Raw genomic sequence first — 11005 nt, 5'->3', positions numbered from 1 at the left:
AATGAAAATAAATTAGCCAGGCATGGTGGCACACACCAATGGTCCCAGCTACTCAGGGGTTGAGATGGTGGATCTCTGGAGCCCAGGAGGTTGAGGCTGCAGTGAGCCATGATCGTGCCACTGCACTCCAACCTGAGTGACAGAGCGATACCCTGTCTCAAAAAACAATAGGCCAAGTGTGGTGGCTCACGCCTGTAACCCCAGCACTTTGGGAGGCCGAGGCAGATGGATCACTTGAGATCAGGAGTTAGAGACCAGCCTGGCTAACCTGGCAAAATCCCGTCTACTAAAAATATAAAAATTAGCCAGGTGTGGCACCACGCACCTGTAGTCCTGGCTACTTCGGAGGCTAAGGCAGGAGAATTGCTTGAATCCAGGAGGAGGAGGTTGCAGTGAACCAAGATCGCACCATTGCACTCCAGCTTGGGTGACAGAGCAAGACCCTGTCTCAAAACAACGACTAAACCTGGTGGGGGTGCCTGGTGTGTAGGATGGTCAGGGGTGGTCGCCCCAAGGACATGAGTGTGAGCAGAGACCTGAAGGAGACTTAGGAAGAGATTAATACTGTCATCAACAAACATATTGATCACTTACAAGAACTCCCAATAATCCTATTAGGTAGGCACTATTATCATTCCCATTTTACAGAGTGGAGAACCGAAGCATACTCTCGGGAGGGCAGAGGAGCTGGCTGCACCCAGGCTGTGTAGCCTTAGTCCAGATGTAAGGGTGGATGGAAAAGAGCCTTGCCCAATGAGGGAGAACAGTGAAACCAAGGCTGTAGGGTCTAAAGATTCACGAACCAGGCTCTCATGGGGAAAGCAGGTGAGGTTTACTGTATAGGTGGATGTGCACGCGCCCCACACTGAGGTTTCCTTGTCCCAGCAAACTGAGGCCCAGAGTGGGGAAGGAAGCAGTACTACCGTGGTGACTCAAAGACCAGCTAGAATCCAGCCTCCTCTCCTAGAGGCTTCCGCTGCCCCGCCCCAGGCCTGTGTGACTCAGTCTAGGGCCTTTCCATTACCCCAGCTAAACCTTTCTTTAGTCATTTATACTATGGTGTGAATGGCTGGCTGGTCCTTCCTGAGAGCTGTCTTTGATGAGGGGAGGGAGGCATAGCCCGGTTTGGGAAGCTGATACCCATGGAGCCCAGTTGACTGTGTAGGTTATAACGCAGGCTGCCACTGATTTGTAACGGGACCTGATCTACTCTGCAGAGCTAGTCCTCAGTCTTTTCATCTGCAAAATGGATGTAGCAGAGATGGTCAGAGTAGGTGACTTCGAATGACCCTTCCAGCTCACTATGAGTCTGTTGTCCTGAACAAAGAGCATTTTTTGTTTAAAAAATATTTCTTGGGCCGGACATGGTGATTCATGCCTATAATCCTGGCACTTTGGGAGGCCGAGGAGAGTGGATCGCTTGAGCCAGGAGTTCAAGACTAGCCTGGGCAACATAGCAAGACTCCACCCCTACAAAAAATACAAAAATTAGTGGTGTGCACTTGTGGTCCCAGCTACTCAGGAAGCTGAGGTGAGAGAATCGCTTGAGCCCAGGAGGCAGAGGCTGCAGTGAGCTATGATTGTGACACTGCACTCCAGCCTGGGTGACAGAGACCTTGTCTCAAAAAAATTTTTTCTTTGTCAAGCTTTACAGAATAAAGAGCACTGTCACCTCAGTGATGGCTGTTAGTTCCCCATTACCAGGGTTCCATGAGGTTGCAATTGTGAAACCCACAAAGGAGGAACCTGAGACAGAGAGGGGAAGTACTGAGATCATCTAGGGGGACTTCATTCATTCATTCCCCCACTCATTCATTCAACAAATATTCAGGAGCACCTTCGAGGTGCCAGGCCCTGGAGACACATCAATGAACAAAACAGACATGATCCCACCTCTTTCCACTACAGGCCAAGCACCATGCTGGGCTCTGGGAACCCTGTTGTGAGCAAGATAGACCTAGGCCCGCCCTTGTGGACTCACATTACAGGCAGGGAGACGAGCACGAAACACAAATAAAAAGCCTCCGTGCTGCCAGAAGCACTAGGCAACAAGCAAGGTGCTGAGGTACTGCTAAGCTGTGTTGGGTGGGGGCTCAGCCCGGCCAGGGAGGGGCTGGGTGTGGGTCAGCCTTGACCCAAGGCATCCAGGACACCCTCCTTCTGGCCATGAGGGTCCACGTCAGAATCAAACCCCCCACCTTAACCTCATTAGCGTTGGGCATAATCACCAGGCCAAGCGCCTTAAACTACGAGAGGCCCCATCCCACCCGCCCTGCCTTAGTCCTGCCACGTGTGCCAAACCCTGTTATACCCAACACCACCCAGGCCAGGCAGGGGGCTGGAGCCCAGGTGGGCTACAGGGAAGGGGGCACTCTTCTGAGCAGACAGATCTGGGAATCCTGGGTGGGAGAGACTGGGTATGACAGAGATTAAGAGATGTTTCCCTGGCCTCAGGGCTCTGCACTTGCCGGGGTCCTTCTGCCTGGATGTCCTTCCCCTGAAGCTTCCTCCTGTTGTTCCATTCTCGGCTTAAGCTCCAGCTTCTCAGAGAAGCCTCCTGTGTTGGGAGTGGCTGCGAATGAACTGTCCCTACTGTTTTTCGCTCCACTATTCGTTTGTGGTCCCTGTGCCCCCTCACCCCACAGAAACATTGGCTTCCTGTGGGCAGGAGCTTGCTCTTTCATGTCCCCTGTGTGTCCCCCAGGACAAAGCACCTTGTCTGGGCCACAGTAGGTGCTCAATACACATGTTGGCTGGATGGTGGTCCCTGAGCGGCCACACTTCGGGCATTGTCAGCACCTGCACAGGCCACCCTGGACACCCCGCTTCATTCTTAGGAGGTGTCATCCTGTTCCTTGGACAGCGGGGAGAGGGGGACCTGCCAGTGTTGGCCTCCATTTGCCCCCAGCCATCTGCCTCCAAGGCTCTTGACTACTTTCTTTCTCACAGTACATCCTGCTGTTCTGGAATCGGCCGTCATGGGGACCACCTGGCACATGGCATTTGAGGCCCTCGTAGCTGACCAGACCTCCCCCAACAGTGCCCTGTCTGCTGCCTCCAGGGCTGGCCTCCCTTTCAGACTGGAGTCCCCTGAGGGGCTCTGTCCCTCCCCTGCTCTGGAAGCCCCCTCCATCCTCCCTCCCTCCACTCCATCTTTGGGGCATCCGAGTCACCTTTCTACCCCAGTGATCTGCCCAAGCCACTGCCCACTTCCCTCTGGATAAAGCCAGGCTCCCCGGCGTTCAAGACCCATCACAACTGCCCCCAGCTCAGTCTTCCCCACCCAGCCACCTGGCAAACTGCTCCTTCTCTCAAAGGCCCAAACGTGGCCTCCTGGACTGCATCCCCCAGGCAGTCAGGCCCCGTCTCCACCTCACAGACACCTTGGGCGGAATCTGCTTCTTCTCATATCTGAGTCCTCCTCAGCCCCTGAGCTCCTCTGGGCAGGGCTGTTTCTTTCCATCTTTGTATTCCCAGGGGCCCACAAATAAATGTTTAATGAACGAACAAGAGAGTGAATTCCAATTCCATGCAACAATGATTGGGCTCCTGGGCCCCAGGCCATGTGTCCGGCACTGGAAATAGAAGCTGCAGGATGCAGCCCCTGCCCTCATGGAGCTCCTCCTGTCAGAGGAGTGTGGGGACTGGACGAGCCCAGAAGTAACTTGCGGGGGAATGAACAGCTTTGTAAGGGGCTGGGGGAACGAACAGGTAAGGGGCTGTGTGACGAGATGAGAGACTGGGAGAATAAACTAGAAAGTCTCTAGCTGTCCAGAAGCTCACTGTCCAGTCCAGACGAAGATCTGAAGTCAGCTCGTACTAAGCCAAGGGAAATGACACAGACACCCACAGTCCCTATTTCAGACCAAGGCCACCAGACTGAGCTGGGACCTTGGGACAGACAAGCCATGTAGAAGTTAGGGGCCTTCTCCCTTTCCCAGGGTCCTGAGTACCTCTCCTCCCTGACCTCAGGCTTCCTCCTGGTGTCACCTTGGCCCCTCTTGGAAGCCAATTAGGCCCTCAGTTTCTGCAGCGGGATTAATATGATTATGAACACCCCCAATCTCCCAGATGCTGATTCAGCCAGGAGCTTAGGAGGGGGAGGTCACTTTATAAGGGTCTGGGGGGGTGAGAGCCCAGAGTCATCCAGCCAGAGCCCTGAGTGGCTGAGCTCAGGCCTTCGCAGCATTCTTGGGTGGGAGCAGACGCGGGGCAGCCACAAGGGCCACAGCCATGAATGGCACAGAAGGCCCTAACTTCTACGTGCCCTTCTCCAACGCGACGGGCGTGGTGCGCAGCCCCTTCGAGTACCCGCAGTACTACCTGGCCGAGCCATGGCAGTTCTCCATGCTGGCCGCCTACATGTTCCTGCTGATCGTGCTGGGCTTCCCCATCAACTTCCTCACGCTCTACGTCACCGTCCAGCACAAGAAGCTGCGCACACCTCTCAACTACATCCTGCTCAACCTAGCCGTGGCCGACCTCTTCATGGTCTTCGGTGGCTTCACCACCACCCTCTACACCTCTCTGCATGGATACTTCGTCTTCGGGCCCACAGGATGCAATGCGGAGGGCTTCTTTGCCACCCTGGGAGGTATGAGCCGGGTGCGGGTGGGGCTTGCAGGAGCCCGGGAGCATGGAGGGATCTGGGACAGTCCCGGGCTTGGCGGTAGTGGCTGAGAGGCCTTCTCCCTTCTCCTCTCCTGTCAGCGTTACCCAAGGCCCTCATATATTCATCAACAAACACCATTCATGGTGATAGCTGGGCTGCTGTTTGTGCAGGGCTGGCTCTGAACGCTACCTTGATCTTACCTGGAGCAACATGCACTTATCTAATTTCACAGCCAGAAAACTGAGCTGAGGCTCAAAGAAGTCAAGTGCCCTGCTGGGGGTCACAATGGGATGGGGGCAGAGTTGAGTTTGAAGCCTGCATCCATCTTGGGCCGTGTTGGCAACACCAAGCCTCTGTTTCCCTCGGAAAACAGGTCAGACCCAGGCTGGGCACTGAGGAGAGAGCTGGGCAAGCCAGACCCCTCCTCTCTGGGGGCCCAAGCCCAGGGTAGGAAGTGGATTCTCCATTCTCCAGTCATTGAGTCTTCCCTGTGCTGGGTAATGGGCTCGGTCCCCTTTGGCATCCTCTGCCTCCCCTCCCAGCCCCCCGTCCCCGGGTGCCCCTCTAGCCTCCGTGCCGCGCTCCAAGGCTCCTGGTGTTGAGAACTGCATGCAGCCCCTCTGAAGCAGCTGCTTTTTGCTTTAGAATAATGTCTTGCATTTAACAGGAAAACAGATGGGGGTGCTGCAGGGATAACAGATCCCACTTAACAGAGGGGAAAACTGAGGCAGGGAGAAGGGAATAGACTTATTTAGGGATGTGGCCAGGCAGCAACAACAGCCTAGGTCTCCTGGCTGTGATCCAGGAATATCTCCGCTGAGATGGAGGAGATGTTAGCGGCAGCCACTGCAAAGCTGGGTGACGAGGAGAGCTTACCACCAGTCACAAGCATCACCCTGCCAGCCTTGCCCTCTCTCCCCCATGTCCAGGTTGCCTCCTCGGTCCCATTCTCAGGGAATCTCTGGCATTGTTGGGTATTTGTTACATCAAATAATCACAGATCACCCAGTTCTGGCCAGAAGGTGGTGTGCCACATACGGATGGTTGTTCTCTGCAGGGTCAGTCCCAGTTTACAATTATTGTCCCTTTCACTGTTAGGAATGTCCCAGTTTGGCTGATTAACTATATGGCCACTCTCCCTGTGGAACTTCATGGGGTGGTGAGCAGGGTAGATGTCTCAATTTCATCATTTCCTTCTTCTTCCTCTGGGCAAAGCATTGCCCATTGCTTCATGGCTCCTAGGAGAGGGCCACACTTGCCCATGTTGTTTCATCTCCCGAGAAGAGAGAGGGATGAAGGACTGCCAATTCTGGGTTTCCGCCACCTCTGCATTCCTGCCCAACAAAGAACTCTGCCCCACATTAGGATGCATTCTTCTGTTAAAAACAAACAAAAAACCCCACAACTCCCTACCGGGTTCTCAGTCCAATCGTGACCCCCTGATCTGATTCGTGTCCCTCATGGACCCAGAGCACTAAGCAAATAACTTCCCCCATTCCCTGGAGCTTCTTTGCCCAGCCCTCCTCAGCATGTGGTCCCTCTGCCCCTTCCCACTCCTCCCAGTGCCAAGCTCTCTCCTTCCCCAAGGTCTCCTCAAGTCCCTCTCCCACTCCTGGTTGCCTTCCTAGCTACCCTCTCCCTATCTAGGGGGAGTGCACCCTCCTTAGACAGGCAGTGGGGTCTGCTGACAGCCTGCTGACTGCCTTGCAGGTGAAATCGCCCTGTGGTCCTTGGTGGTCCTGGCCATCGAACGGTACGTGGTGGTGTGTAAGCCCATGAGCAACTTCCGCTTCGGGGAGAACCATGCCATCATGGGCGTTGCCTTCACCTGGGTCATGGCGCTGGCCTGCGCCGCACCCCCCCTCTTCGGCTGGTCCAGGTAATGGCGTTGAGCAGAAGGGAAGAGGCTCTTTGTAGGGTCCTCCAGTCAGGACTCAAACCCAGTAGTGTCTGGTTCCAGGCACTGGCCTTGTATGTCTCCTGGCCCAAATGCCCACCCAGGGTAGGGGTGTAGGGCAGAAGAAATAGACTCTAATGTTGCTAAAAGCGCTGGTCCCATCTCCTGAGCTCTATGTAAAAGAGAATCCAAGACATCCCAACCCTTCACCTTGGCTGTGCCCCTAATCCTCAACTAAGCCAGGCGCAAATTCCAATCCTCTTTGGTCTAGTACCCTGGGGGCAGCCCCCTCTAACCTTGGGCCTCAGCAGCAGGGGAGGCCACACCTTCCTAGTGCTGGTGGCCATATTGTGGCCCTTGGGAACTGGGTCCCATTCAGCCTCTAGGCGATTGTCTCCAAATGGGGCTGAGATGAGACACAGTGGGGACAGTGGTTTGGACAATAGGACCGGTGACTCTGGTCCCCTGAGGCCTCATGTCCCTCTGTCTCCAGAAAATTCCCACTCTCACTTCCTTTTCCTCCTCAGTCTTGCTAGGGTCCATTTCTTACCCCTTGCTGAATTTGAGTCCCCCCGCTGGACTTTTTCCCCATCTTCTCCAATCTGGTTCCATCCTCCGGAAGCACAGCCTCTGGACGCTCTGGGTTTCCTGAGGCCAGTCAACTGTCACCAATATCAGGAACCACTGCCACATCCTAACAATGTGCCCTGGAAACCTCTTGTTTCCAGAAGCTGCACAAAGATCCCTTAGATACCCTGTGTGTCCATCTTTGACCTGGAAAATACTCTCGCCCTGGGGCTAGGAAAACCTCAGTTTATACAAACTGCCTCAAATACAGAGCCTCCCCTCCTCCTCACCAACCTCTGCCTGGCATAACCCTAGGCTCAGAGGGCAGTGGATGCTGGGGCTGGGCATGCCGGGAGAGGCTGGGTGGTATCATCTGGTACCGCAGCCACCAGTGAAGCGACACTGATTCCACAAGGTGCGTCTGCATCCCCATCTGATCCATATTCCATCCCGTCACCCAGCCATGCAGACGCTTATGATCCCCTTTTCCAGGAAGGGAATGTGAAGCCCCAGAAAGGGCCAGCGCTCGGCAGGCGCCTTGGCCAAGTCCCTCACAGGCGGGTTCTCCCTACCTGCCCGTCCTCAGATACATCCCCGAGGGCTTGCAGTGCTCGTGCGGAATTGACTACTACACGCTCAAGCCAGAGGTCAACAACGAGTCCTTTGTTATCTACATGTTCGTGGTCCACTTCACCATCCCCATGATTGTCATCTTCTTCTGCTACGGGCAGCTCGTCTTCACCGTCAAGGAGGTATGGGCCGGGGAGTGGGCAGCCTCACGGCTCTGACAGTCCAGCCCCCAGCATGTATCTGCGGCTCCTGCTCCCTGGAGGAGCCATGGTCTGGACCCGGGCCCCTTGTCTTGCAGGCCGCTGCCCAGCAGCAGGAGTCGGCCACCACACAGAAGGCAGAGAAGGAGGTCACTCGCATGGTCATCATCATGGTCATCGCTTTCCTGATCTGCTGGGTGCCCTATGCCAGCGTGGCATTCTACATCTTCACCCACCAGGGCTCCAACTTCGGTCCCATCTTCATGACCATCCCAGCGTTCTTTGCCAAGAGCGCCTCCATCTACAACCCTGTCATCTATATCATGATGAACAAGCAGGTGCCTACTGCGGGTGGGAGGGCCCCAGTGTCCCAGACCACAGGCACTGCCTGCCAAGGACAAACTGCGTCCCAGGGCAGGGGAGGGGGCTCCATCAGGGCTACTGGCAGCAGTCTTGGGTCAGCAGTCTCAATGGGGAGTGTGTGAGAAATGCAGATTCCTGGCCCCACCCAGATCTGCTGAATCTCAGGGAGGGCCTAGGAACCTACATTTCCAACAAGCTCTCCACAGGTGGCTCAGATGCTCACTGAGGTGGGAGAAGCTCTAGTCCAGATAGTTCTGGAAGCCCAATGTCAAAGTCAGAAGGTCCCAAGAGGGGAATGGATGGGCCAGTCTCCATAAAGCTGAATAAGGAGCTAAAAAGTCTTATTCTGAGGGGTAAAGGGGTAAAGGGGTAAAGGTTCCTCTCCAAGGAACTCAGAAGTTGGGGTAAACAGTCTCTGAAGTCAGCTCTGCCATTTTCTAACTATGTGACCCCATGCAAGTCAATTCCCCTCTCTGTGCTTTGGTTTCCTCATCCATAGAAAGGGCAAAACACCCAACTCTCAGATTACAGGAGATAATTTACAGAACACCCTTGGCACACAGAGGGCACCATGAAATGTCATGGGCGACACAGCCCTCTCGTGCTGGGTCCCTGGCATCTCTAGGGGTGAGGAGCGTCTGCTTAGCAAGTTTCCTCCAGGAAGCCAGATTTGAGTGGACGGGGCGCTGGAACTGTGAGGGGCAGAAGCAGGGAAAAGGTTGGGGCAAACCTCACTAACGTGCCAGTTCCAAGCACACTGTGGGCAGCCCTGGCCCTGACTCAAGCCTCTTGCCTTCCAGTTCCGGAACTGCATGCTCACCACCATCTGCTGCGGCAAGAACCCGCTGGGTGACGATGAGGCCTCTGCCACCGTGTCCAAGACGGAGACTAGCCAGGTGGCCCCAGCCTAAGACCTGCCTAGGACGCTGTGGCCGACTGTAGGCGTCTCCCGTCCCCCACACCCTCCCCCAGCCACAGCCATCCCACCAGGAGCAGCGCCTGTGCAGAATGAACGAAGTCACATAGGCTCCTTCATTTTTTTTTTTAAAGAAATAATTAATGAGAGAAAAATGAGGCTCCTCACTCACCCGGGACAGCCTGAGAAGGGACATCCACCAACACCTACTGATCTGGAGTCCCAGGTTCCCCAAGGCCAGTGGGATCTGTGCCCCTCCTCCTCCCAGCTCATCTTTCAGGAACATGAGGATTCTTGCTTTCTGGAAAAGTGTCCCAGCTTAGGGATAAGTGTCTAGCACAGAATGGGGCACACAGTAGGTGCTTAATAAATGCTGGATGGATGCAGGAAGGAATGGAGGAATGAAAGCGAAGGGAGAACATATCTATCCTCTCAGACCCTCTTAGCAGCAGCAACTCATACTTGGCTAATGATAAGGAGCAGTTGTTTTTCCCTCCCTGGGCCTCACTTTCTTCCCCTATAAAATGGAAATCCCAGATTCCTGGTCCTGCCGACACGCAGCTACTGAGAGGACCAAAAGAGGTGTGTGTGTGTGTGTGTGTGTGTGTGTGTGTCTATGTGTGTGTTTCAGCACCTTGTAAATAGCAAGAGCTGTACAGATTCTAGTTCATGTTGTGAATAACATCAATTAATGTAACTAGTTAATTATTATGATTATCACCTCCTGATTGTGAACATTCTGAGACTGGGCATTCGGATGATGGGGTTTCACCCAGCCTCGGGGCAGGTTTTTAAAAATTAGCTAGGCGTCAAGGCCAGACCAGGGCTGGGGCTGGGCTGCAGACAAGGACAGTCACAGGAATGCAGAATGCAGTCATCACACCTGAAAAAACAACATTGGGGGAGTGGGGCGATGAAGGCCAAGTTCTCAGTGAGGGTGAGATTGGGCCTGGGGTATCACCCCTACTGTGAGGCCCCAGACCCCGTGCCTCCCCTTCCCAGTGTGGCTTATGGAGAGACACGCCTTTCTCTCAGCCTCTGGAAGTTACCTGCTCTTTTGCCCTAGCACCTGGGCCCCAGCATCTACAGCATGGAGCCTCTGGAAGATATGCTCACCGGCCCACATTTAATGAACAGCTGAGTCCCTGATGTCATCCTTATCTCAAAGAGCTTAGAAACAAAGAGTGGGAAATTCCACTGGGCCCACCTTCCCTGGGGATGTTCATGGGCCCCCGTTTCCAGTTTCCCTTGCCAGACAAGCCCATCTTCAGCAGCTGCTAGTCGATTCTCCATTCTGGAGAGTCTGCTCCAGAAAGCTGGCCACATCTCTGAGGTGTCAGAATTGAGCTGCCTCAGTAACTGCTCCCGCCTCTCCATATAGGCAAAGCCAGAAGCTCTAGCTTTACCCAGCTCTGCCTGGAGACTAAGGCAAATTGGGCCATTGAAAGCTCAGCTCCTATGTTGGTATTAACGGTGGTGGGTTTTGTTGCTTTCAAACTCTTTATCCACAGGATAGATTGAAACTGCCAGCTTCCACCTGATCCCTGACCCTGGGATGGCTGGATTGAGCAATGGGCAGAGCCAAGCAGCACAGAGTCCCCTGGGGCTAGAGGTGGAGGAAGCAGCCCTGGGAATGAGAAAAACCCCAACTTTGGGGTCATAGAGTCACAGGTGACCCATAAAACTGCAAACAAGTTTTGTCACCTCTCTGAGCTTCCTTATCTGCAAAAGAGAATCTTAAAACTGACCTTGGCTGGGCACAGTGGCTCACACCTGTAATCCCAGCACCTTGGGAGGCCAAGGCGGGCAGATCAGGAGGTCAGGGGTTTGAGACCAGCCTGACCAATATGGTGAAGCCCCATCTCTACTAAAAATACAAA

General features: G+C 54.4%; 1 protein-coding gene across 1 annotated transcript; it reads left to right on the top strand.

Moving 5' to 3' along the window:
* Nucleotides 1-4138: 4138 nt before the first annotated feature.
* RHO (rhodopsin) lies at nucleotides 4139-9830 on the top strand. Its single transcript, XM_045385664.2, has 5 exons — nucleotides 4139-4594; nucleotides 6323-6491; nucleotides 7663-7828; nucleotides 7945-8184; nucleotides 9010-9830. The coding sequence occupies exons 1-5, from the start codon at nucleotides 4234-4236 to the stop codon at nucleotides 9118-9120; spliced, it is 1047 nt and encodes a 348-aa protein (XP_045241599.1). The 5' UTR covers nucleotides 4139-4233; the 3' UTR covers nucleotides 9121-9830.
* Nucleotides 9831-11005: the final 1175 nt, after the last annotated feature.

This window comes from Macaca fascicularis, chromosome 2 (genome assembly GCF_037993035.2).
Source record: "Macaca fascicularis isolate 582-1 chromosome 2, T2T-MFA8v1.1".
Classification (NCBI taxonomy): domain Eukaryota; kingdom Metazoa; phylum Chordata; class Mammalia; order Primates; family Cercopithecidae; genus Macaca; species Macaca fascicularis.
Note: the sequence above shows the minus strand (reverse complement) of the source record. Positions and strands in the feature narration are given on the sequence as shown.